A 27,055-nucleotide genomic window follows, 5' to 3' on the forward strand; every position below is an offset into this window, starting at 1 on the left:
GAGGTACCTTGATCTGTCAACGGTAAGCTAGCTGAGTGCCTTTGAAGATACATAGTTGCTCCTGAACGTGTGAAGATTTGGAGCCAGTTTCCAGCCAGCGAAACATTTTCTACGGCTGTAAATGAAACAAAATTCAAATACGATTATAATAAATAGGCACCACAACTCAGTTGTTCATGCGATAAAAGACCGTCAGGCCCAGATCAAACGAAACAAACCCCCATTATGTTTTCGGTCATCTTGCGGGCCCTCAAGCAACAGAAAATACCTTTGTCTAATCACCAACCACCCGGCCGCAACTCTCCAGTGAAAACCAATCACATCACCAAAATGCAAGGTATCGAATATGCTCAGATAAATAAAAATGAAACATTAGAGAAAAAGGCTAGCGCCTCCACGCCCGCGCGCTAAATGCGAGGTCATGGTCATTATACGCGCTTTTGCGAGAACGAAAGATCGATCAAAGCAGATGATGCCACCCAAAATACATTGGCGTTTGAAAGGAGACACCTACGAATCCAACAACAAAAGAAACACCTCAACTAGGCATCTAGCTGCCCTTGCTGAAAACGATGGTCGCCGTACCACCGGGTTTGCTGATGGCAGTCTGTCGTAGGTCATTGGTGTTAGTGCATCTGCTCATTCTGTATCAACAACCCGCGATTTAAGGTACTTACAGTGCAGCCATTGCCACCACCAGTGTATTGGCCGCCCTTGAGGGCACAGGGAGCAGTGATGTCACCAGTGATCTCAATATCGAAATCGAGCTCAGCGTGGCTGGTAGGCAGGTTCTTGAAGATGGAAAGGTAGGTGATACCGTGAACATCCTTGCCAACGCCCATGTTGACGGGGGCCCAGTTACCAGCGGAGTCAGGGTTAGTGGGGCTGTTCCAGACACAGGCATCCTCAACCGCGACATTTAGCGGGTTGACGTAGAACTGGCCGCTGGTGGGAGACCCTTTCCAGAAGTACGACTTCTTGGCGTCGGGGTTGGTGAGCGTGTACTTCTGGCCGGACAGGGTCTCGAGAGGAATCGACATCTTTTCGTTGCCGGGGTAGTCCGTTTGACAGACCACGGCTTTGCCGGGAAGCTTGTTCTGAACGAAGACGCCGCCGGCGCCCGGTGTGCACAAGGTCTTGACCTCGGGCCTGGTGAGCTCAAGGAAGCCATCGGCGTTGCACCACAGACCGCCAATGGACTGTCCGGTCGCACCCTGCGAAGTCTCGGGCCACTGGGTCTTCTGGTAGCCGTTGGGGCATGCGTAAGAGCAAAAGCAGTTCGCCGTGCAGCCTCCCGAAACGGTCTGGTGGAGGGTAGCGATCAGGTTACCAGGTGTCCACTTCTTATCATCAGGCTGCATGATGCTGGCCCAACCATCGATGCCAAGCCAGTTGAGAGGCCTTGCCCCGTAGTCGGTAGGCAGCGTTGAGCAAGGGATCTTTCCGCTCGGGAACTCGGCATCCAGACCCTTGGGGGACGAGTCGTTCGAGCTGGAGCTGGAGCTGGAGCTGGAGCTCGAAGGGGCCGCCGAGGTAGGCTTGGGTGTCTCGGACGACGATGTGGTAGTCGGCTTCTGCTCAACGAAAATGGCAGCTTGAGCGGTCGTCTTCGGCGTGGGGGTAGGCGACGGCGAAAAGGTCGGCGAGGACTCGCCGACCACGAGGTAGCGGCCATCGGCAATGCCGGCCTTGGCCTCCTCGGCGCTCATGGGCTTGCCGTCGAGAACATAGGTGGTCTCGGTCGGGCCCTGCTCATACTTGACGACCACCTCTGGGGAGCGCCTCGCGACAGGGTTCCTCTTGGCGTGCAGGTGACGGTGGTGGTTGGCATGCTGAGCCTCAGCGACTCCCGCGATGAGCGTGGCCGCGAGGGTGAAATGAGCGAGTCCCTTCATCGTGAAATGGATCGAGTTCAAAGGAGACCTGGTTGCACAATCGAAGGGGCGTGTTTGGCCAGTAAAATATGCTCTTTGTAGCTGTTAGGTGCTAACAGGTAGTAAGAGCAAGATACCTATGTAGATAGGAGGTAAATTTTTTTTTTCTCTCGTCTCTTGCTACTTCACCAAAAGAGTGTCAGTTTCTGTCCGTAGGCTTTTAATCGTCGCGGTCCCAAAAAGAGTGTAGTAGGAAGATGAATCTCCCTGTTGGACGTAGGAATCAACGCGGAGGAGCGGGTAGCGGAAGAAGATCAAAACGAAGGTAGCGTCGACATTTTGGGGGGTTTATGTTTGTTAAGGGTGAAGTGGGCAGGAAAATGAGGGCAGCGATTCGAGATTAGACCAATTATTAGCGTATGGACTTGGCAGGAACGGGGCGGGCGGTTACTGCTGCACACTGCAGGAACCAAGAGGCCTGCCGGAATTGAAAATCGGGCCCGCCCTGAATTTTGGCCAGAACGACCAGGGATTTTGTGCCTTGAACATGTCAAAACCTACATCCCAGCATATGGCAAAGTGGCTGTGATATCCACGGCATCCACTTTCACCTCTTCAATTTGCCAGGTGCAAAATCCGGTTGAGGTCCAGACCCTGATTTGATCCTTGGTCATGTCATAACTCTACTATGTTGATGCAATTGAACTGAAAAAATGCGTCAAAGTGCGTCGTTTGGTGCATCGAGAAGCCAACAAAAAAGTGGACGCGTCCAAACTACTGTAAGTCCTGGGATTTGTTGTGGGTTCGGAGGCGTTCATTGTCCAAGCAAGGGGCAAAAAATGGCGAGGAAAGAAAAAACAGAAGAAATGCAACATAGACAAAGAGACAAAGCCGAGTTGAGATTAGAATGTCAGGCTTACCGTACTTACTTACTGTGCTTCTCCTGATGCGACTTTGTCGATTCGAGTGATTGATTAATTAAAATAGCGCCCGGGATGCCACGAAAGCATCCCCGGAAAGTGGGTGGCCAAGTCGACCACCGTAATTTGAAAGGCCATTTGTTTAATATGAACCTGAATTGACAACGACGATAAACAGAAGGATGCACATTTACGTTGTGTCTGTCTGTGTGTCTGTCTATTTCGTCCTGTACCGGTGGTTTCCTGTCTCGCCTGTCAATAAAGCTTGCCCAGCCTGACTAGCCTAGGTAAACAGGTGCTGTGCTAGCCTTGGACCCGCCCCCTTTCCTGCAAAGATCATTTGTTTCTTGTGATATATTGTGACAGTTTTTGCTGCTTTCAAGTTTTGCGCTATGGTGAACGGGTAACGCCCCAAGTTAGCTTCCGCTACTTTTCCAACATCATCGCTTGTAGAAGCTAAGGCTGTAGAGTAAGGAGATATGTAGTTAGCAAACACTTACTTGGCTAACCCCCGGTTTTCTACTGGGCCCGAGGGGAGGGGAAACTTGTCGCCGTTGTCCTGTGCCTGCGCCGGCATTGGTTCTCGGTGCCCCTCAGCCAGCGAACCACCTCCTGAACGCCATGATTTATCAGGCCTTTTGCTGTGGTATGTCCCAACGGCCCAACTTATTCATTATGGATCCGACAGGTTGCGTATGGATTTTTTTTGTCTTCTTCATTCACTCATTGGTTATCCTCGTGCGCTGTTTTTTGTTTCCCTGAAATCTACTCTGTGGTTCCCGCCATACCCAGGTAAATTTGCACTGGGGACGATTTTGTCGAAAACCACTGACGACTGCCCAAGCCAATCATTCGGCTGTACCGTGCCGTGTACTAAATATCAGAATAGTATTCCTTTTTACAACGAGACTAGCTGGGCCCAGATGCGCCTGTTTTTTGTTTGTCGTTTTTCCCCTTTTGTCCGCCCCCCCCCCCCCAACCACCAATTTTTGTGTGTTTGGGCTTTACATCATTGAAGAATGCATGACAAAATGGTGCTATAAGTCCTCAAGCAGCAGCTTGATTTGCTCAATGTGTTGAAGCGAATCGCGGTGTGTTTTGATCAAGACGTGTTGAGGGAGGAACATTTCAGAAAATCGCTCAGATCGATCTCACATATAGTCTCTCTTCCAGTCTAGTCCCAAACGGGAAACTGGAGTCTTCAATTTATACAGAGTAGTGGAGGTTGAAGATGTATGTACCCAAGCCTCTTTACCTATATAGGGTTTGAAAGAATGCAAATTGGCGTAGGTCAGGTCGCGCGCGACTTTGTCACACAACTGTTTTCCCATTTGCCACCAAGCCCAGTTCTGCCAGTGCTATACTCCGCATTGTTCTCCACAACCAAACAACCAAGATGAACGAACTACCCAAAGGTCAGTTTTGTTCCATCCACAATTCCTCACAGGACGATCAGGACATTGAGAAGTATGTCACTGATGTCTAGCTACAATTCCAAAAAGTTGACAAAAATGCTACCGAGTGCCTTAATTTACCAGAAAATGCCATTTTTAGATGCTTTTTGGTTCTCTTTCCATGGTTACACCTAGACATGACTGATGCCTGACATGCCGTTGGAATCCAACACAGAAATTCCAACTTGATGCGATTGATGCTTCTTTGTTGGGCAAATGTCCGTGGAATATTAGTCTAGAACGTGACAATGATCATAAACATGTAGATGACGCCATGGAATGAAAGACCTGCGCGGGCACGACGTCTGGATCCAAAGTGCGAGGTGGGAGTCGAGATGCAATGGCCAATAATTCGTCATGTCAGCCCCTGTCAGCCACAAGGCTTTCAAAGGGACGCAGCAAAAGCCTTGGCTCACCGTAAAAAAAAGTCCTAATCGGGGCGGAAAGCCAAGAACATCTTAATAAGCAGCACCAAGAAACAACGCCAGTCGAGACTGCTCAGCCACTAGAAACAAGGTCAAAGGCTTCAATAATGAGCGGCACAGCAAGGTAATTTCCCAGGAAACAGAAAAGGCTGCGACGATACGGGCTTGAGGGGAACGGGGCGATTTTGTAATGGATTTTCTGTAATGATCTGTTGCGATGTTATTGTTATATATCTACAGAATAGGTAAGGTAGGTAGGTATATAGGTAAGAATTGGCCATTGGCCATTTTCTCTCTCACCTTTGAAGATGGATGTATGACAAAGACTTTAGTCCTGGGGCTAGTTGCCAAGGGCGAAAATGCTTATTGAGCATCATTACAGTACAGCTGACATGTCACGAGAGTTGCCTCTAGCTTTAGGGAGCACACGGCCAGTGCATAGGTGAGGTACGTTCAAGGTAGTCGGTCAATTGTACTGTAGGTAGGTAGTTTCAGCCGCAAGAAAAGGTACAGTACATGGATGCCGATTAACATCAATGCACTTCTGCCCCGTCATACGAGTGAATGCCCACCAAATACGGTACATGCGATCATGATGGGTAACAGTAGGTTCCATTTAAGGTAGTAGGCACTAGGCAGGTACCCAGCAACGAGCTGAATAGGACAGGCTGAAAAGCCGAGCTGTGTAGCAATTATGTGGTACTGCACGGTAGGCAGACACCTGCTAGCTAGCCAGCATGTACCAAACGTCAAACATTACATTCGTGACGGAGTTTGACCAATGAAAAGCGCCCAGGTTGGGGTGGATCGACGTCTGGTTGCTCCACAATCCGTAGCATCACCGCAAAGGGGGCCACAAAAACAGTCATTGACAGACCCGGCAGGCGAGTTGAAGGTAGGTTGTACCCAGGAAGCACCGCCATCTGGTCGTCCCGCTTCTTCATGCTTCCCTCATAATTCAATCCATCAGCCTCCTTCGCCATCACCACTTTATCGAAGCGAGCGAACCGAGAGTGTCACACCCGAATCCATAACACACCCAACAAATCGTATCTGGTCTCGACTTCAGGGCGGCTACATAATTTTATTGTCACTGGAGTGAATTTTTGGCGCATTCGCACAGACGCTTCAATTGGGGCTTTTAATCTTTCTTTTCCTCTTTTCCTCCACCCTTGTACCCTCGCCCGGATTTTTTCATATTTTTTTTTCTGGGCCAGAGCATAACACACTGGATCCGTTCTTTTTCGCAACAAGCTCTCGCCACGACTCCAGCCACACCTCGAAAAGTCCCAGTCCCAGTCCTAGTCCCAGTCCGTCCCGTCGCCAAATGATGCGACAAGCTCGGGGCACAAGACCCTGACTGGCGATTGATTGATTGAACAACAGAGAATTGCGACAATAATAAAACCGACCCCGTTGGGCCCGGTCGCGCGCGCCACGGCCCTGCCGCCCATGGCATCCGACAAAGGCCCCGTCGCAACCGAGGCTGCCTTTGCGACTCCTCCTGCGACCCAGGCCGCCGCCGCCGCCGCCATCAACGCTGCAGAGCTGTTTGCTTCGGAGTCGGGGAGATCTGGTTCGCTCAAGAGGGCCCGCGAGGCAACCCCCACATCGCCAGCCTCAGTAGCCGCCACGCTTCCCAGTTCCGACCTGTCGCCTTCCAAAATACAGCGACTCGGCTTCGCAGCTAGACACTCCCCAGGGCCTTTGACTGGCGCCCTCGCTGTAGAAGAAGAGAGGTTGCGCAGGGAAGAGGAGGCTAGACACGCCGACGCTGTCAGCGACAACCCCAGCCGGCGCGTTTTGGACACCCTGAGATCCGCCACGATGGAGATGAGTCGAGTACAAGACGCCCCAGAGGCACCAGCTGCGACAGCTGGTCAGGACGCGCCGGCTGATGCTAGCCATCAGGTCACCATTCCCGCCTTGAGCCCACACAAACCCGATGTACCGGTCGATACGAGCCCTCAACCTCACAGCACAAACCACAATCCAAATGAGGGCGGCACGCACCTTGTCGTCGACAGTCCTGCACCCATGGATGTTGACCAACGCAACGAGCAGCAGACTGGTGGCTTTGTTGCGCAATCAGATGAGCAAGCCCCGGAGAAGCACACCGCATACTCATACCCAGGCATCCAATCTCCAAGCGCTGCCATGGCCGCTCCGCCGCCACCTCCGCGCGGTATGAGTCTTCCAATGAACACGTCACAACATACGGACATTGCCCCGAGGTCACCGTCCTCGAAGAAGCACAAGTGTCCCTATTGCAACACGGAATTCACGAGGCATCATAACCTCAAGAGCCATCTGCTCACTCATAGCCAAGAGAAGCCATATATGTGCGATACATGCCAGATGCGCTTCCGCCGGCTGCACGATCTAAAACGACACAGCAAACTCCACACCGGAGAAAAGCCACACGTATGTCCTAACTGTGATCGCAGTTTTGCGCGAGGTGATGCTTTAGCACGCCATGCCAAGGGAGTTGGTGGCTGCGCCAGCCGTAGGGCCAGCATGGGCAGCTTTGGCGCCGGCGACGGGGTCGATGAATCGGTAGTACATGGAGGTGATGAAAGTATGATGTCGGGCGTTATGTACGAGGCGAACGATACAGCAATGACGGAAGAGGACCGCAGGCGGCTCAGCATGACAAGCGCCATCAAGCCCGCGCACGCAGCTGCGGGTCACACATCGGATAATTTCAGCCATCAGGGTCGCCCCCTGGCGAGACAAGGCACTGCTGGAGGTTGGTACCCCCTTTGGTAATGAGGCCGTCCTAGACTGGTCGAATCAAGTCTGGCTGCCAGCGCAGCGTTGGCGACGACCGACCCCTATATGAGAAGTGCCGGAACCCCTCACAACTCATCTCATGCATATTTTATACCCGTATTCACTTGTGCAATACACGAAGCTCACATTGTAGTCGAGAAGGTATTACCGAAAGTCCCAAACCGTTAAGCCCGGGCAGTGCGCTCGCTGCCCAGTTAAGCCAAGACCCGGTTCAAAATAGCCAACGCTCCCCGAGTTTGAACTCACATGTGGCGCAACAAGCCTACAACCGACGGCAAGCAGACTCTAGTCAAGGTATCGTCAATATAACTGGCAGCCCGCAAGTCGCATCCGATGTTCTGTGCGCTAACCCAATCATTAACCAGCTGGAGTTGCGGCTGCTGCCGGTGGCCCAATCAACCATCAGTCTGGGGCTCACTCGCGGGCCCCAAGCGGTCCGAGCCATGTACCAGGCAGTGGGAGTGGCGAGAGCTCAAATAACCTTTTCAGTACGGCCGATAATACCACCATATGGTCATACATACAGTCGGTCGACAGCAAGTGGGAAGCAGCTTTCAAGCAGATGCAGGATCGTATGGTGGTCCTCGAGGCTGCCAAAGCAGGCTCAGACGCCCAGGCTATCTTTTTGGAGAACAAATTTGCTCGGATGGAAGGCAAGAATGCACAGCTCGAGAATCAGGTTGCGCAACTTGTTGAGGAGGTCAATAGTCTGCGCCAGCGGTTGGCAATGCCGCAGCAGCTTGCCGATGAACTGAACGCATTACGGCCGCATCTTTCGATATCAAGGGATGAACACGCCCCTGAGGCGAGCCAACAGCAACATCACGAGGTAGACCAAGAACAGCAGCATCTCGAGGCAATTCAGCAGCAGCAGCAGCAGCAGCAGCAGCAGCAGCAGCCGCCGCCCGAAGCACAAATCCCCGCCCAGCCTCAATCTGTAGATGAGATGGACTTGGCTGCCCTCAAGGAGTAGGCATCCTGCGGCAGTTGTCATTTGCTGGTCGATGCTTAGAAATAGGCGTTTACATCCAATAGAGCACGTAGAGAACAGAGGCATCTCTTATCGTGTATTATCGGGGTCTTCTTCGCGGTTGTCATTGTAATTGTAATCTCGTTTCCCCTTCACCCTCATACCATGTAACTTTGTCCTTTTCAGCAATGTCGATATATCCCTTCATTTCATATTTTCCCGGATCAAGGCATTATTCACCATTTGGGGGACGGAGCGAGGAGGAAGCGGGTGTAAACAAAAGCCAGGTGGCGTTATGGGACAAGGTGATTTTGAAATCTGCGAACCGTTTATTTTGCTTTGCGTTTTCTGTTTTATTCCCTTTTTTTTTTTTTTTTTTTTTCCTCCGTTGCGGAACTCCTCGGTTTGTCAGAATAGCAAAAGGTCCCCTGCGTTATGCGCTAATAGGTTGAAATTGATGATGAACTCGAAAAAAAGGGAAGGGCTCTGGTGGTTCAAGCTCTCTTCTAAACCGGTACTTAGGAGCTTAGAGCTCTCGCGTTGCTTTTGCTCTTGGCCCAACCTGATTGCGTTTGCTTTGTTTCTTGGCCGAGTTCTTCTCTGTATTCTGGAATACACCAGTGTTATCGTATCAAATCCTGTCCAGCTGTGAGGATCAGGAGGGAGGGTAGCACGAGCATTATCCGGGAAGATGTTGGCTACAGTCAACCATGTTATACACGATGTCTGGCATACCTTCTTCAAGGATATCAACCAAGTTTGATGGGCTATCGTGCGAGCCCCTTAGCTCTCAAGTGAAGTACCTATTGCACATCATGAAAACGAAACAGAACTATGAGGATCCAATGCTCTCGTTCACTTCGCGATTCCATCCTCGTGTCCATACCTCCGAAATCTCTAGGGATCATGGATGTATCAAGACGCAATTGTATTTAGTATTCAAGGGCTCAACAGACTATGATATAACCAAATCGATGAACAAGACAAAGGGAACATATAAGTATCACCTATTCAAATCGTTCCATGGTTGCATCTCACGATTCCTCCGAGTCAACAATGATCATATCCTCATGGCGATCCTTGAAGTATACGTCCTTGTTCTGGTCATACAGCTCTTGAAGCTTTTGGCAATATAGCTTCCACAACTCCTCGACACGCGGCTCAATATTACCACTGCCCCGGAACTGTTCGACCTTGATGGGTTCACCGACAACGACATTGATCGGCCGCCGCTGCGGAAGGACTCCAAAATCGTAGTTGAAAACGCCCCTTCCCCTCAACACCGGGACCGCGAATCCTAGGTATGCGAGAGCCTTCATTTGCAGGCGACGGAAGCGCGGGTGATCCTGCGGGCCCCACTGCTGGTAGAGGTCGTTCTCACCAAAGCAGAGCACCGGCACAAGGTCAGCGCCGGTGCGCAGCGCCATGCGACAAAAGCCGCGCCGCTTCAGTATCAAGCGCATCGTCTTGGGGCAGGCCTCGAGTGCCTCTCGCGCTCCGCCCACAATGATGGAGACTGCTCTGCCCATGCCTTCACCATTGGTCCCACCGGTCATCAAAGTGTTAATGATGGACTCCTTCGAAACCGAGATCAAACCCATAGCCATGAGATACTCGCGGTAGAACGGTGTCTTGAAGTTGCCGTGCAGAGTGCAGAGACTGTTTGTGATGCCGGGGAACTTCTCAGAAAAGCCGAGGGCTTCTGTGGCGAAGGAGGCAAAGGCGCCATACGAGATGATTCCGTGTGGATGAATCGCGAAGATGTACTTGCGGGTGGGCGGTAGATCGGCTGTCTTGTGCAGTCTGACAGGAAAGTAATCGGCAAAGTACTTCCAGAAGCGAGCCCTACGAAGCCATTCTATACGACGGTTTGTCTTCCCATCGGATCCAGCTCTTGACAGTCTAATGAGTACAAGGTAGGCGATGACGATGGGCCAAAACAGGGGAAGCGTGCACAGGAAGCAGAAAAAGCTGAAAGTGATTCCCATGCCGAGGACGTGCAGCAGAACCATCAAGGTCTGCAGTCGGCGATGGATCGGAGTGTTCAGAGGCGCCAGCCTTACTCTCCAGCGACTCCCGCGCGTGGGTTCGAACTCGTCGTCAGCACCCGTCACTTCGTCCAGGTCGTCATCGAAGCCAGCCGGCAACCAAGCGTTAGCACTAGTTACCGTGCCTGCCGCGTTGGCCTGGTTGCCCCGCCGTTGCTTTGAGGATAAGCCCCGGTGGTCCTTCTCAGCCAATGCCTGTGTACGACTCTGAATGGTCTCCTGAATGTCCCACGAGGTGTCTGAGGATTCATCATCTGCGAATTCGTCCATGAGCATTTGCAATCCGTCAGCCTGACGCGGGCTGCCGACCAATGTGTTGCTGCCTCTACGGCTCGGGTCGGGTGTTGGTAGACTGCCGGGCCTGGCAAGGTTGACCTGGTCTTCACTGGACATTTTGGTTTCATGGATGAAGTCGCCGCTAGCTACCTTGTTCCATGGCTGCTCGGTCGAATCCGATGGCGGCTAATCATGGCCGGTAGTCAGCATTAACATTCCCTCTTTACTGATGTTAGACGAGGGAGCCTGAGGCGCGGTTACGAACAAGGACAGCGTCGGCGGCTATATGCCCATTTTCGGAGCTGCCGTCCACGTCAGGGAGCGGGGCAGGAGGAAGGCTTGGATACTGCTCCTTGCCCTCGCTTGTTTGCTGCGGAGGTGCGTCTGGGCTGGACTTAGCGTCTGTGGTGATGAAGTTAAAACCTAATGCTTGTTTGTCCGCATTGTCGGCGATTTCACTCACTCAGTTGGACATGGGTCTGGGTCTCATCTATCGTCGCCATGGTGGTTGTGACGACAGAGAAGATGGCTGCGATAAGCGGCCCGGTGCAGTTGAAAAGATGTGTGGATAAGCACCGCGTGTGGTTTGTCAAGGGGAATACGAGGCCCCGATAAGAATTATGCTGCGGGGGAGTCTGTTGAGGTCCGTAGGATCTCGTAAATCAGTTCGTTCCCAGGGTATGTATGTTTTGTATGAATTACAACAGCAAAATAATGTTAAGCAGTGGGTAGGGGGTGAAATAGAAGAAGTAAGTCTATGCAAGTCGCCGCTTGGGATTGATTGAACGACCGGCTGGTTGATTTGTTGGCATGTGGTTTTGCTGGTTCCCTTTTTTTTTTTTCCCCCACAGCCGTACGTACACGTCAACCCGGTTCAACAACTGGCGGGCAAATTGTATCGGGCCGCGGCTGTTAAACCTTGGGATGGATGCAAAAGAGTTGTGGCGCGCAGCAGCTAAGTCTAGAGGGAAAGCCGACAGAATTCTCGCAGCCTCGGGGTTATTTTTCTGCAATCCAGTCTTGCATGGCTGCTTGGTCAAAGGAAAGATGGAGGGCGTCGTCCATCCAGTCTGATGATTATCCCACGCCAGGATGACGTTTGTCTCAGCCCGCCCAGCGAATCAAAAATGGGTCCCGTACAGGCACAGCACAAAGCTGTGTCCCCCGCCCCACCTTTTTGCAGCTTGCGATGGCTACTGGCGATGCCGCCAAGGTACGGATGTTGACGTTGCTTGAGCGCTGATCTTTTTTTAAATTCTTCCCCCCTATGGAGAAGAATGAGGCTGTGCCTGTTTGTTTGTCGCCAAACGCAGGTCTAATCGCGAACCGGTAACAAATCACTACTCCAAGAAGTCCCTTGACCCGACAAGAAAGTATGTACCTAGGTAGTTTGATCAGAAGATCTACCAGTGACCCAGTCACCCCTGTGCAGGCCTGTTCTGCCTCTGGGTTGACAGCTCAGCTTTCCAACTTTGAGGGAACTCATTGCATAAAAGTGGCCGCGGTTAAAACCACCCAATCCCGTCGCCGCATGCAACGACGCGAAAAACCAGCTCGAAAAACATGGAGGCAACCAACATTCAACTGCAATACCATCTACTCTACTAACACGAAGGCCTCGTATCCGGGGAAGAAAACGTACTGCAAGCAACAAGGTTGATTCCTAATGCTTCATGACATATGATAGTTTGGGTGTCGTAAGTCTAGATCGATTACGTAGTGGACAAGGAAGATCCTACCATTGACATAATCCACAATATCCATCGCTGTACCTAGTAGCACATGGACGTAGTTCGCATGCAGAAGCTCAATTGGGCAGTTCTAGATCTGATACGGATAGTACATGCGAGGTCAAATCTGGACAGTACATGACGAGGTCTAATATGGCTAGTACATGCGAAGTCTACTCCATACTCGACCTGCAAGCCTGACCTCACGTGTTCACATAGAGAACAACGAAGCCATCACAACTGATATGAAAATATTGATAACCGTCGTTCGCATTGACAGCAAGACAGCAACAAACAAGACTGTCATCTGAAAATCAGCCCAACAACGTCAAAGGCCCCGAACCCCCCACAGTACTATATATGAGGCTGAAAGACGATGCGGGGCAAGCGATGTCACTTGTGCGTTTCTGTTGCCACCGCACCGCCTTTCTCTTTGATTATCGAGGACTGCATCATCATGCAATTCTCAGGCGGTGGCGGGGGCGGGTTTTTGCTGTGGTCCGTTGTTATTGAGGAGAATTCTCCCTTGTCTACCCTCTTGCAGCCTTACGTATGACATTGACATAGGTGGGATTGTAATTTAGAAGGTAATGCTGAGATTGCCGCGCGGATCCTTTGCAGGACTGATCCCTCCGCTTCCCACTTGCCCCGTCCCCTCATAGCCGCCAACCGCGCGCGCACCACTGTCATACTTGACACACAAACTCGGAAAAATCACTCAGCTGGTCTACCTCAAACCCTAATACCCCGCAATTCGGACAGGCACATCGTAGGCGATTCACTGCGCAAGGCATTGAAAATGCATAGCGATAAGGCTTCTTACTCCTTTTTTGCTGATGCAAATCCCACACGTCAACGATCCAATCCGTCCAATTATGGACAGGCAAGGGCTGTCTTGAGGGGGATGTTCCTGGGAGCATAAAGTGGCAAACGTAAACGTGCGAATGCTGGTAACCTTGACAATTGAAATTAGCATCAATGGGGTCGGGATCGCTCGGTTCACAGGCCAGTTCGGGACATTCCAGGCATAAGACGAAATCGTTGTTGCTTAGCCACACCGTTCAGCGTGCTCTTGGCTGGGGGGTGTGAATGCAAAGCCTGTCCTGTCTATACAGCTTTAACGTTTATAATGGCCAATGACTCTTAATTCCTGCGCGCAAAGTAGCTTGGCAGAAACTTTGTGTAGTTAGCCACACGATGCCCTCAAATACACCCCCGTCTTGCCGTACCGCATTGGGATGTTAAAGCCGTTAGGACGGATTCTTGGGCGACAGGCAATTTCTCGACAAGGAACTCTTGAGCGCTGTAGTACCTCGACATTGCCGACCCACCGTTGCTTGCATCGATTCATTGTTACCGCGGTCGGATTTACTTTCAAAAGTCTACGCAAGGACACTCGGTAGCGTATCCTTGGTATTCAGGGTATCAACCAATCTGGCCACCGTCAATTACAACAACAGGCCATGATAGCCCGCTTGCCCACCAGAGATCGTCCTCTACTACAAATTAATACCACCGTACACGATACTGGTCTACGAGGTTGGCTTGGTTGACTACCATAGTAGTGGAGTTCCAATCATTCCAGAATGGAGTCGAAACATCGGCAAGACAAGGGCAAGACGTCTGTGTGGGAGTTGGTGTCAAGATTACTACATAGTAACAACGAATAACATAGCACTTTGGTGGTGGCTTTGACTCCATTAGGTACCACTAAAATAACCGTGGTAATCCCGCCCCATAAATATGCCGGGTCTTTGGTCCCCACTCTCGCACTCCGGAATCCAAACCCGTTGCTCGGCTCAGGTTCAGGGCCCAAATATTGAGGCCAAGGCGTAGCAGAATATGGTAACACCCCAGCCCAGGGCGAGGTGCAATACGTTTATCCGACGGTAACTGTTGTATGGCCGACACTACGTAGCAGCAATCGCCCCATATTCCACCCAATCTTATCAACGAAAAAGAGAGTGCGACGGAGGCGAACAGAAAACACCAATTGAAAGGACCTTCTCCCTTCACGCTTGTTGACGGATGCAACCCTGAAAGGTCCCCGTCGCCCCAACCAGATTAGAAACGTCGCTTTCGTCGCGAGGTTGTGTTTGTTACGCTACAGCGGCGATTTCCCGACAATGCAATCATCCACTCTGCCCACGTAGTCTTAATGGCAAGACGGGGGCAGAACCCGCCCAATTATGTGTGGTCAGCTGTAATACCGACATAGTTGATCATACTAATATCGTGATGCATACGTATGCAGTGTCCCTCACAAACATCCGGCACTGAGGTTGGCCTCGATAGGAAACAAATGCGATGTGCATAATAACGTTGTTTGATTTACTTGCTCCCGTATTCGAGACCACGGCATTAATTCGGTAAGGTCGGCCGACTTGGTGGTATACCGATCAACATATATATGCACATGACTACGTCTTGCTATACAATCCTTGCTGCCTGTGCTCATCCACGCGGCTACTGCCTTTAAAATTCGTCAGGTGTGCCCACAAAGCCGTAGTACTGCACATGCTTATGGTAGGTACTGCCGTGGAATCACGGGGCATGCGCCGATCAGGGCAGCAACTTTATGCCTCCAGCTGGCGCGGAGAGGGGACGGTGTTCGGATGGCTATGGGCGCGGTATGTTTTGCTCTGGGGTTTACAAGGTCCTCCCGACTTTTGTTTCCTTGTCAGCAGCGGACCTTTTTTTTTTCTTGCCTTGTCAAGGGCACAAAACTCAAGGTAGGGTGGTCAAGCAAGGAAAAGCATAGCCAAAATCAATTAGCAAGAAGGGATTCCCCCGTCTAACCTGTCATGGTGCAATAGCCGATACAAAAGGCCTTTTGACAGCTCTCAAGACGTGTTCGGTCCATCAAACCAGCATAGTGCTTGTCGTAAATTCAGTCTTAACAGGCATCGCCTGTCCCAACCAAGGTCTTTGTTGCATTGCTTTCCCCAGCTCTGGAAGGTGTACCGAAGTGGCTCACCTCGGCGGCTCATTTCTTCTGTTTCTTCTGGCCCTGAACCCTTCCTTGGATTCTAGAAGGCCATTTGAGCGGAGTAAGTAATCTTGTGCCTGCATTAGCGTCAGGACCAGGGTTCCTCAATCAAGTTAGGTTTTGCCTTCTTGATCTTGCCTGCGGTAGTCTCACACGTTCTGTCCAGTTTATCCATGGTAGTCGGTCCGATGAAGGAAGACCTTGGACCAGCCAAAATGGAAAATGACGATGTTTGCTGTCTTAATATGCTACCAACTGCCAACTGCACGTGCTTTCCGAAGTTCTAACGACAAAGACCTGAGTCGTAGTGGACAGCCAGGGATCAATTCCAATTGTCGATACGAAAAAAATAATTAAAACAACGTAGCCGGGTGGCAATCATTACACGAAAACCGGCAAAGATCCGGGTTTTTTTCTTCTTGCTATTCATTTTCTTTACCTTCTTCAGGGCTACAATCCCGTTCTGGTTAGTCAGTCACCACAAGAGCCGAAGAGGAATCGCATCCACATCAGCCGTTCAGCGACTCAGTAACGGACGGACTGTAATCACTGTACTGTACTGTAAAAAAAAAAAAAAAAACTCGAATGGTAACACAAGCCCATGAGATTCTTCTACGACGTAGACGAGCTTCACATGGCTCCAGATGCTGGTCAATAAGGGTTCTGCCCCTAGCCCAATTGGTGTGGAAATACAGCTTGGCGAGACAGGCAGCCCTGCACCCCCGTCCCAACGCGGAAAAGAATACCACAGCCTGTTCCTTATGGGTTTAGCGGCCACGTCAACCACTCAGTTTTGTTAATACCAACAGCGGCCGGGTACCCTTGGAGGGTCAGACCGCGGGCCGTTGATGAACTGTCCGGGTGAAGAAGAAAAGAAAAAAAGCGGGCGGACCATTGGGTATCATCCCCCACTGGTAACGGTCTGGAGCCCTGATGAAGAAAAGGCTAGGCGGTAATTTAGTTCTCGAACCGTGTCTAGCGTGTTGGTTATTTCGGCACCGTAGATTTAGAGGACTCCCGTGTGTGATTTTCGCCCATCAGAAACAGAAAACCCTTCATACTCGGCCTCCATAACTATCTGGGTCGCCAACTGGGGTTCCCGTCAATCACTGGGGACTCAAAGAGGGGCTGACAGAGGACGAGCAAACGAGAGTAACCCGACTGTACAATGTTACAGTAGCAAGAGGAGGTGCCTTGAAGATCTGTCCAAACTTGTACAAATATATGTAAATCCTTTATATTTTATTCTCAACTGGATAACTGACATCTGAATTTGTCGCTAGTGTTTTGCTGACAGCCCTACTTTTAAATCTGCGCATTGACTTGCCCAATGTTTTCTCAGCAAGGGTCTTCAAAGGGCCCCAACCACGAACCACATCCGAACACAAGCGAATTTTGTCGTTTGAAGTCTTTGACAGCTGAGAGGCTGGTGGTATAAGACCATGTTTTGACCGGTGCGGGCGGGTGGCTTGGACGTTTGGAAGATCAACAATAATAGGAACAAAGTTGCGCGTAAGGCGAAATCTGTGTGTCCATTATGTCTGTGTGCACGAGAGTCCGTGTGTGCCCAGGTATCGCGAGAAGCTCAGTGCAACAATGCCTGTCCCGGTTTCCGATTCATACCTTGGTAGGCAATTTTGATGGATAATCAATCGCTTACCCAACCTCTCCTCACCGACCGCCGAACTTACCAACCACCTTTAGGTACGAGTCAATTACATCGTGTCTGTTATTACTACGCACAGTAGCACTGATGAGGTAGTATTTGATACTATGACCCAATACGACTCCATCGCCGGAGGTAAACTTGATGAGATACCGTAGATGGGAGAGGTGTCCGGCACTACGAAGCCGACCAGGGGAGACACTCAAGACACTGATGCAGGCCTGAAAGTCTTGCAAAACAATGCGCTTCTACTCTACTCTGCTTTGGGAGCGCCCAGGGCGGGTTTGTGGGGCACAAAGGTTGCAGAGGAGGTTGAAGGAAGGAGCCCAGACCAGAGGAACTCCTCACTCCCAGACCTGATCGCAAACTTCCATACCAATAGTAAGACGTATGGCCCACTTGATCGTTACAGCGCATGCGACGTGGATTCCTTCGAGAAGCTGCGGTATTCTCCCCAAAAGACCTTCTTTTTATTTTTCCCTTGATCAACCGTCTTATTATCCCCGGCCCGTCAACCTTCTTCCAAGCGAAAGAACACTCACCAAGCCCCATATTGGACTGAAGCTATGCTCTTTGTGGACAACCTACCGTTGCTGAAATCTCGTCTATGTTCCTATATAGACAGACCAGGGCAGATCCGAGCCTATGGTGGCAAATCCTATCAGCTCCCTCGGTGACGGCAATTGAACTCGGCTGGGCCTTTGTTGCATTGTACCCTTGGGCTCGAATGACACCTTGGGGCGAGTACATACAGTACTCAGTACAGTAGTAGATCGCTAATTCGCGGCCGGACAGGGTTGCCAACAAACAAGGCTCTGACTTCAATACTACCACGGTGAGGAGGCCCAGAAGGCAGGGGCAGGGTTGAAGGCCCGGGATCAGGCTCCCATTCAACCCTGATGGTCCGCGTTGGGTGTGGCCGTCGATATGGCCTCTGGGTCCCGCAGATAAGATACCAGGGCCCCCGGGGAGGGTCTGGAAGAAATACCGGTATAGGGAATTAAGTTTATGCAGGCAAAATTGGGACCGCATGAATATTTCGCAGTCGGTGAGAAGTGGTGCAAGTTTTGACCAAAGGTACGGCTATATGCTTTCCAATAAGACAAATATTATTAACTCACTCACCTTGTTTGTACAGTCATATCCCTTGCAGTTTGCTGTTCGTACAAGATTGGTGCGTGCTAGAACTTGTGATTTTGACAATCATCCCAACTTCCTGCATGCATGTTTGGCGTTAGAAACTAAACCCGTACCTGCATGACGCCAGGCACCGGTGGTGTGACCAGAAACTTGGAAACAATTTGGCTGAATTTCTTGTGATTGATCCTGCAGGGCAGGAAACCGCGGATTCGGGCCGCTTGGAACCATGTACATTTTCAGGCACAGTCGAATTTGATTCCAACAGCAAAAAAAAAAAAAAAAAAAAAAAAAAAAAAAAAAAAGCACCCCCGCCATTTTCCAACGCTACGGATTCCCTTCCGCCAGGACCCGGGTGGATGCTGTACCTCTCCACATTCAGACTGAATTCGAAAGCCTGGAGAAGCTGCCGTTTTCGGGCGACTGAGCCGATATAACGGGGCGTTGAAAACTAACGTGAACATGGAGAATTGCTTGCTACCTTGCTAAACTTGACATCTTGCATAAGGGAGAAGCAAAAGCAAAAGTAATAATAATTAACGAATCGGCACATGCAGTAAACAGTTGTTGGTGGCATGAGCGCTTGGGTTCAAAATTCGCCGCTGCGGGATAAACATGTGGATCTACTCCATCCTGGGAAGGTACAGCAGACAGAGTGATTAGGAGGCCCTGGCTTCGGACAATTATGTGGGATTGTCCTATCATTACTCAATGCGACAGAGTATCGATTGGCTGATTGGTCAGACCACACTTGCGCCACAAAAGCATGAAACCTGCGCCGGACGGCGAGCATGCCCTTCTCGGAACATGCACCGAAAAAAGTGAAAATACCGGAGGCCGGCCTGGTCGGATGATATCAGCTTTCTTGCAACCACGCAAGCCGAACCTAGGGCACCGACTCGACCCAATCCCAACTCCATGCCGGGTCCGAATAGGTTTGAATTCCCAGGGACGACCAGGTCAGTCGTTTCGCAATAGGCAAAGAACAGCAGCTGAAGACCGCCAACCTAGTCAGTGCCCACCTGAAAGTGGGAGAAACAACTGTCAGTCGCCACTCGGAGATGCCAACATGCACATCCTTTATTGCCGCGCGTGCCTGACGCTGAAAACCCCGCCCAACTCCTAACTGAAACCCGAGATTCGATGCCAAAATCACTGTGGGCAACTGTCAGAATATTGGTCGATTACAGCATATAAACAGGCAGGCCCATGTGGACGATATGTCATGATTACTATTTTCAGTAGCATCCAGGGGCCAATGGTTGGCCAGGCCGACCTGGCCCAGGCAGGCCGAGAGTCGTGAATCGTGCTCATACTGCGATCTATGTACAGTAGTAACCGGGACCTCGCCGGCAGATCAAACCGCAAAGTTCCTACAGGGCTGATGCGATAGTCTCTGGATTTGCATACTACTGTACGGACACAGTAGTAGTCTGTTGATGCGAAAGTTCGGACGGTGGGCCCAGCCTTGACCTTTCCCATATCTAGCCAAATACAAGAATGGTCGTCGGCAAGCTGCCTGCTGGATCATATAAATGCCCGCAATACACCAAAGAGTAAGGTAAAAATTGTTTGAGCTGAATTACTTGGATCAATTGTTCTCTAGACTAGTAAGCGGCGGCGTGCTCTTTTGGGAGGCGCCATATGAGACTGTAATAGCTGACCGGTAGACTTGGAGGCGAAGCACTGGCCTGAGGAAGGCTTGTTGACAAGATCCTCCCGCCTCCGGGCCGGCCGCTTCGGAACCCTGAGCCGTGGCGCTTTGCAAGCGTGCTAACCACGGTAGTTCGCCTCAACAAACAAACTGCTCGCTGTAGGCGCCATTGACACTTTGACTCGAGCAAAAAAAAAAAAAAAAAGTGCCGACACCATGAGTCGCCCGAGCGTCAGGTTCGCTCATTTGCTCCCAGCGCGACAGCCCAGCTAGCATCTAGGCACATTACTTTATTTCAGACTCTTATATTATCGCATCTCCGCATTCGTCACGCGGGCCCTGGTGCTAACGGCATAGTCTAGGTACGTGCGCTCATCTGTGGCATTATGTTTTATCACTCTACGCCAGATCCAGTGATTGGTGCCAGAAGCTGGGTATGTAACGTAAGCGAGCAAGTATGCGAAAAGGGAGGGGGATGGGGTGTGCACTCAATCAATCAAATCCGGTCCGAGGTCCATTCAACGACTATTTTGCTAGACGTGGGTTCAGGTCGCCCAGCTCTCATTGATTGCCACCTAACCCACAGCCTATCGATCCATGGGCGGTTGGCTCGAACACGATGGCACACACTGATGGTGCTATCTGTAGAAAACGTTGTTTTTGGTGGTCCAGGTACCTTACTTTGTACCTGCTATGTGTGGACGATACAGCGGGACCATAAAAAAAGAGAAAGAAAGAAATAAGGGGTTACTGGTAAGCGATTTAGCGAGTTGCAGCAAAAAGGCACAGACAGGTAACCCAAAGTTAGCATGCCAAGGCCATACCGAGTTGCATATTTCGTATGCAGCTTTTCAAAAAAAGCATCATCCATGGTCAGCACCGCCGACCGGCAAATTTTCGGTTGACGGCGATCAGTGGGCTGAGACTGAAAGAAAGCCAGTAAGCTTGACACCATAATTCCTGACAGGCCCTGGATGCGTGGATGGGGGACGTCGGCAAATGGTTAGGAATGGGAAAGTAGTCCTTTGTTTGTCCTATGCCGCTTGTTTCTACTGTCAGGTAAACTGTATTGTACAACGCAAGATCCGAAGGCATGAACCTGAAGGCAATATTAGTGGGGATGGACCTGGTCTTGTGGCCCCGGGATGGGGGGCGTCAGGATTCATGCAGTCAAACCTCAACCGGCTGCGCCGCCAGTCGCCAGAGAGTTTCTAAACACGGCAATGATGCATTGATTCGGAGGGTCCAGGAAAACAGGAACCACCCGTCAGTTCACCACAAACCCACGGATGAGAAAGAAGAAAGAGGGACAAAAGAGGATAATTGAATGTTTCGCACCATTCGCAATTGCAATAGCGACAAAGTCTATTACTCTCGCCTCTCGGGGCTGGGCACGCAGGGCGAAACGAGAACCATGCTGCGATGTACGGCTTGTGGCCCCAATCTGGAGCCTTGTCCACGGATGAAAGAGTTTGACCATGGAGCTCTTCAGTTGTCCTGCAAATAGAATCAAAGTCGAGAGAGAGCCGCTGAAGATCAGATGGACGTTGCATCACCGCGGATCCGTCTTGACTATTGGACTCTAATTTTTGCCCACTACTGCACAACTTCCCCCTCCGCCCTCTGCTGTCCTGCATTCGACTGCATCCACATTCATCGATAGGCGTGCTTTTCGTACCTTGCATATTACCGCACTATGGGATGGAGGAATGAGGTGCGCAGCATAGCACCGCTGGTTGCCTCCACTAATAGCAGCTGGAGTGCATATGTAGCCAGTGATTGGAAGTGGGGCAGTCGGCTCGTTCTGGGCTTAACGCGATACGTTGGAAATGCACGAGAAAGGTTCCGTCGTTCCAACGGCACATGCAGCTCGAGAAGTAAACGGCCGTCTGCATCTGCTATTGGATATTTTACAACACCACGAGGCAGCAAATGGCTGCACTGGGTTGCAGTAGGCCATAGCGCTGCAGGACCAAGTTTGGACTCGTCGTTTCTGCTTTTTTTGCATCTACTGTGGTAAACATCCTATCAGACGACAGAAATGTGAAGGATGGAACAATGGTGGTGGGGGCAGCGTCGGATCTATGCATGCACTACGCCCATGCTCATTCATCATTGGACGTGGAAGCGTGCGAAGCGACCAGATAGATATGCGAGTGAGAGACACAAAAGAACAAAAATAAAGGGAAAGAAAAATAGCAACGCAGAACAAACTCTCGTTCGCCATGTAAGAGACATGTGCCTCGAAGGGAAAGAAAAAAAAAAAAATCCATGGACGGACTGTGCACCGCACATGTGCTCCAATTACCTGGCAAATACCCTGAGTGGGGGAGTAACTCGCACTTGAGGCATGTTCAGTCGAGAGGTTACAATATTATTTTCCGAGCAAGATTACGACCAACAAACTGCAGTGGAGCCGAGCCAGATTGAAGTTGGGCAATTGCCCCAAATCGAAGTTCTAGACGTTCCGGACCCCCGGGAGACCAAAGGCAAACGAGATTTTCTGTCCCTTATGTGAGAGAAACAGGAAAATCAGGCGAAAGAATGCCGGGTCAGCCTTCGTATCCATCCACATCCATCATGGTCTTCTTCATCTCGAGCTGGTTGGTAACACTCGCCAAAAAAGAATTGTCACCAGTAGTCCAAAGAGACCGGGTCAGCCAGCTCGAGAGAAGATTGGGTGGGTGGGCATTCGCCCATCACCACGAATGAACGCCGCCCGGCTTACTCGCCCCGTGCTGTCTAGCGTAACTATCTAGCGCTTGCTTCCAGATCGCTCTCTGAATTGACTTCGTCACAAATCGGTCATCATCGCGCCGCCTTCATCAGACGGCGGCTACTGCAGGCCAAAAGGCATCTGCCACAGTGCCGTCAGGCTGTCATCTCGTCTTATTCGTCTCTTGTTGTGGGATAGGCAGGCTTGACAGGTCACCACCACTACCTACGACTAGATCAGAACGACACGCCAGCTAATGCATGCTGTGGCTGTTTCCACGAGTCTGTCCTGACGGTAGCAAGGGTCCGCTTCTCTTCAGTATTCTTTGTGGCAAGCCGCGACTGGGATTTGTGTGGACCGCTGGACGACGGGACGAGGCGGCCAAGGGCTTCCCACCCGTTGTGTCGCCTGGCTGTTCTACCGTATCCATCCAATCCGCATTCTCTTGGGTACTGACTGGATGGAGGAAAAAGCAAAAAAGAGACAAAAAAAAAAGGCGTATGGGTGCCCGCCGGTACTTCCGGGAGGGTCCTGACCAGAATTAGAATAGGCAAAGTGCTGCGCCATACCAGGTCGGCGTGCCCACCCGTCTGATATTCTCTCTTGTTTATCAATTATTTTATCGTTCTTTGTTTTTCTGTCGAATCTCTTTTTGTTCTTTTTTTTTTTTTTCCCACTGTTCCTTTGCCCCAGACAGACAGACATTCCTGACAACCAACCCAGTAGGAACCACTTGGTGGCAGCGGGTCATGCTCTTCCTCCCTTGCTTCCCTGACCACCATCCAGCGTAGCGTTCCTGATCCACCGTGCCCTTGTCAGCTTTGGTGAGACATGCAATGGGGTGGGGTGGATGTGGATAGGCTATGGGCAAGTAAAGTCCCCCATTCCTGGTAGACCCTAGGCTAGGGTAAATCCAGTCTCTGCACCACCTCAACTCCACACCTCACTACTGCTGGACCATGTTGGACTGGAACCGACGTTGTCGGCTAGTGGGTGGGGTGTGGATATGGGTGGTGGGTGTGGGTGTTGTGTGCCTGGCCCGGTTGGGTGTGCGTCCCTGTCGACAAGGATTCTTGTCCACTGTCAGTGTCAGTCGTCAGGTACCCCGTCCCCTGCGAAAATGCAACCAGCGGGCGACTGGGTAATGCCTATCTGTCTCCCCACGCTCCACTTCAACACCTCGCCCTCGTCGCTGTCGACGGGAGCGATCGTACTTATCCTCCTCACGGTCCCCTTCACCACATTCCTTTCTGGTCTAACGATCGACAAGTTTTGTTGACTAGGTACATTTACTCTCTTTCTTCGCTTCCGATTCGGTTCTTATTTTCTTCTGGGTTCCCTTTTCGACCTTTTTTTTAGGACTTCCACTTGGAAACCCTAGGCCCTTCCTTTATACATAACATCATCATCATATAACTTCTAGCCGACGTCCGCCCCCTCAACTGATCTCCAGGTCTTTATTATTTTTTTACTTTTGCCTCCTACGTCTAAGCTTCAGGCTAGAGAAGAGTAAACACCAACGCACCCTGGATCGACGCCATCGACGCTCGCATATGTACAACATCGCTATACACCCAGAAGTCTAAAGACAGTCTGATCGCACTCACTGTCGTCCCCTCATTGCTCCAGACAGAACCGACCATCCATCTTTAGGCCATCGCCGCACCAACCAACCAACAGACTTACTTCATCTACCTTGCGTATACACTACACTACGGCATTGAGAACACGACACTGCCTTAATACATAAACTTGGAGACGAGCTCACCCGAAAGAGAGTAGTATGTTCTGCCCTGCTCGACTTTCATCACAGCTCATGCGCCTCGTGCATTAGACCTGGAGATGCTGATACCTTTTACAGAGACAATAGACACACAATGGAGTCCATGATGGCCGCCCACCCGATGTACATGATGCAATATCAGTACGACAACAGACAACATGCGCACTACGCACACCTCCCGAGTCAGCAACCCATGACCTTTTACCCACCAGTTCCCATGGTCCCCTCGACGCCGACCTACTCGAAGCCAGCCTCCGCCTGCTCACAGCCCGCCATGCAGCAAATGAAGCAAATGCCCATGACCAGCTATCCGTCCGCCATGACCCCTATGGCATCGCCACAGCCCATGGGCCGTAGGTCGAACATTGTCCTGGAGACCGAGGCTTGCGACTGGGAGGGCAGGAGGCATCAGGGACACGGGATCTACTATCCCTCGACCCCTCCTCTGTCGAGCTCAGGCAGCGTCATCAGCAGCCCAGAGAGCTGTGACATGTTGTCAACGCCAATGAACCCCATGTTCTCTGGTCTGGATAGCATCGAGAACATCAAGCCCGAGGTCAACTCACCAGAGAGTTTTCCAGTGCTCGAGTGGTCAAGCTGCGCATCGCCCCCGATGACACCTGGTAAGAGAACTTTTTTTTTATTCGACCCATTTCATTTTTTGCGCCTTTGGTGAATGCGGTGGACAAACCACACGCTCAACTTCTCGGCAATACGCAAAAGTGTAGTTAGCCTTTTGCATTGCATTGCTTCATGAACAGTATTCATCTCAGCCAAAGGCGTGTGGTATGAGCTGGCAGCAGTGCGCACAAACTTTGTCGGGGTTCAGGGTTCTTGTAGTGTAGCTGCACGTCCCTCTGGCCCCACTTTGCTCAGTGCTTGACTGGCCTGCCATCCCTTCTAACTCGACATATGCCTGCTTTTTTGGCACCACAAATTTGGGATTACCCAGGCGCTAATCAACTAAACTTTCTCCCCGCGCAGTTTACCTGAACAATGTCACCCACAGCAAGCAAAATCTGAGGCCTGCTCCCACATCTTCATGCTCGCCTGAACTTGCGCCCGCAGTTTCTGCCTGCCCTTCACTTTCGCCTTCACCCGTACCCCAGACCCGGTCATTTACCAGCTCGGAGACCAGCTTCTGTGACCCTAGGAATTTGACTGTGGGCAACGTGACTTTGGGGCTTGAGCCTGCGAGCCTGTCAACCGAGACCCTTGTTGCTCACCCAGACAACACCTTCGTTTTTGTTGCGCCGCAAGCTGCTCCCACCTGGGACGCCATTTCTGAGCTCGAGTCCGAGGAGGATTTTGTCAAGGGACTCGTCAACCTTGACGACTCAAAATCGGACGCTCAGGGCACCAGGACTCGTGCTAGCTCGGACGCGGTGAGCCTGAACTTCGACGACGTTGAGGCTTTCCCGCTCCTTCCTATTGCCCACCCAACCAGCGACGACGACTGCCACAAGAGCAAGCGTCAACGTACTTGCGGTGGCCCCACTATGGATTCTGCCACCAACGAGTCTGCGTCGCCCGCTGCCGCTCCCTCTTCGGAGCAGCAGCAACAGCCCAAGTCAAGCGATGCGCCTAGCAACGAGGAGACTAAGAGCAATTCTGGAGCATCGACCAACTCTGACGGCACCGGCCTTCCGGCGCCAACCAGCCGCCGCGGTCGCAAGCAATCTCTCACTGAGGACCCGTCCAAGGCTTTCAAGTGCGAGCTGTGTGACCGTCGCTTCAGACGTCAAGAGCACCTCAAGCGCCACTACCGCTCCCTTCACACCCAGGACAAGCCCTTTGAGTGCAATGAGTGCGGCAAGAAGTTTTCGCGTTCGGACAACTTGACCCAGCATGCTCGCACCCACGGCTCGGGCGCCATTCCTCTCAACATCATGGGTGAGGAGGATCTGGCTGCTGCGGCCGCCAACGGCTACATGCACCCACCACAACATATGTATTCGATGGTTCCTAATGTGCCCACCCTCCCCGACTACAACTCGTACGGCAAGGTGCTGTTCCAGATCGCCGCCGAAGTCCCGGGCAGTGCTAGTGACTACTCGGATGACGGCAGTGAGAGGAAGCGCAAGCGAGCCGACTAGGAAGGGCATATGGCAACTCACCAGCCCTTGCCGCACAGAGTTTGCGGGAACTAGTGGAGACGATTATGGAATGTCGACGCGGGCCTTTCGACATTTATGCCCGATACGACTCTTGACGACATGCACACAACACACATACCACAGCAATTGAAACCATATTACATTCACTTCATCGCCCATTGCCTCCATTCAAAGATCGAGCTAGTTCTCTGTCGGCGAGAGGAGGGCAAACGCAATGGGTATCACTAGGGTTGACAAGAATCTTGCAAATGGGGAAACAAACGGGATACCACCATGGCGATAGTGTATTTCTTTTCCGGCGGGCATCAATTGGGGTTTTTTTGATTTTTCTTTCACACACTGGCGGCGGTTTTGCGAAAAAAAGTGGAATTTGCTTTGCGTACTAGGAGGATGGATACTTTTTTGTGTGCAGTGTAAACTCTTGTAACAACAGACGTCTGATTTTGACGCGGGACAGCTTTGAACTTTGAACTCATAACTGAGCAGAATGCCCAAATGCCAAT

General features: G+C 51.2%; 5 protein-coding genes across 5 annotated transcripts; 3 read left to right on the top strand and 2 right to left on the bottom strand.

Moving 5' to 3' along the window:
* Nucleotides 1-550: 550 nt before the first annotated feature.
* On the bottom strand, nucleotides 551-1,895 carry PpBr36_08662 (uncharacterized protein; the record flags this gene model as incomplete). Its single annotated transcript, XM_029895790.1, has 2 exons — nucleotides 551-607; nucleotides 678-1,895. The coding sequence occupies 2 exons, from the start codon at nucleotides 1,893-1,895 to the stop codon at nucleotides 551-553; spliced, it is 1,275 nt and encodes a 424-aa protein (XP_029747672.1).
* A 4,164-nt stretch (nucleotides 1,896-6,059) lies between these two features.
* PpBr36_08663 (uncharacterized protein) lies at nucleotides 6,060-8,439 on the top strand (the record flags this gene model as incomplete). Its single annotated transcript, XM_029895791.1, has 2 exons — nucleotides 6,060-7,422; nucleotides 7,832-8,439. Coding segments are annotated over 2 exons (1,971 nt in total), but the record flags the coding sequence as incomplete, so codon positions are not given.
* A 1,031-nt stretch (nucleotides 8,440-9,470) lies between these two features.
* On the bottom strand, nucleotides 9,471-11,263 carry PpBr36_08664 (uncharacterized protein; the record flags this gene model as incomplete). Its single annotated transcript, XM_029895792.1, has 3 exons — nucleotides 9,471-10,946; nucleotides 11,026-11,162; nucleotides 11,224-11,263. 3 exons carry the CDS (start codon nucleotides 11,261-11,263, stop codon nucleotides 9,471-9,473), a joined length of 1,653 nt encoding a protein of 550 aa, XP_029747676.1.
* A 6,040-nt stretch (nucleotides 11,264-17,303) lies between these two features.
* Nucleotides 17,304-17,832, top strand: PpBr36_08665 (uncharacterized protein; the record flags this gene model as incomplete). Its single annotated transcript, XM_029895793.1, has 2 exons — nucleotides 17,304-17,526; nucleotides 17,771-17,832. The coding sequence occupies 2 exons, from the start codon at nucleotides 17,304-17,306 to the stop codon at nucleotides 17,830-17,832; spliced, it is 285 nt and encodes a 94-aa protein (XP_029747677.1).
* A 6,697-nt stretch (nucleotides 17,833-24,529) lies between these two features.
* PpBr36_08666 (uncharacterized protein) lies at nucleotides 24,530-26,531 on the top strand (the record flags this gene model as incomplete). The annotated part of the gene is made up of 2 exons (XM_029895794.1): nucleotides 24,530-25,058; nucleotides 25,420-26,531. The coding sequence occupies 2 exons, from the start codon at nucleotides 24,530-24,532 to the stop codon at nucleotides 26,529-26,531; spliced, it is 1,641 nt and encodes a 546-aa protein (XP_029747055.1).
* Between the last annotated feature and the right edge of the window lie 524 nt (nucleotides 26,532-27,055).

The sequence above is a fragment of the Pyricularia pennisetigena genome, chromosome 5 (genome assembly GCF_004337985.1).
Source record: "Pyricularia pennisetigena strain Br36 chromosome 5, whole genome shotgun sequence".
NCBI classification, from domain to species: Eukaryota; Fungi; Ascomycota; class Sordariomycetes; order Magnaporthales; family Pyriculariaceae; genus Pyricularia; species Pyricularia pennisetigena.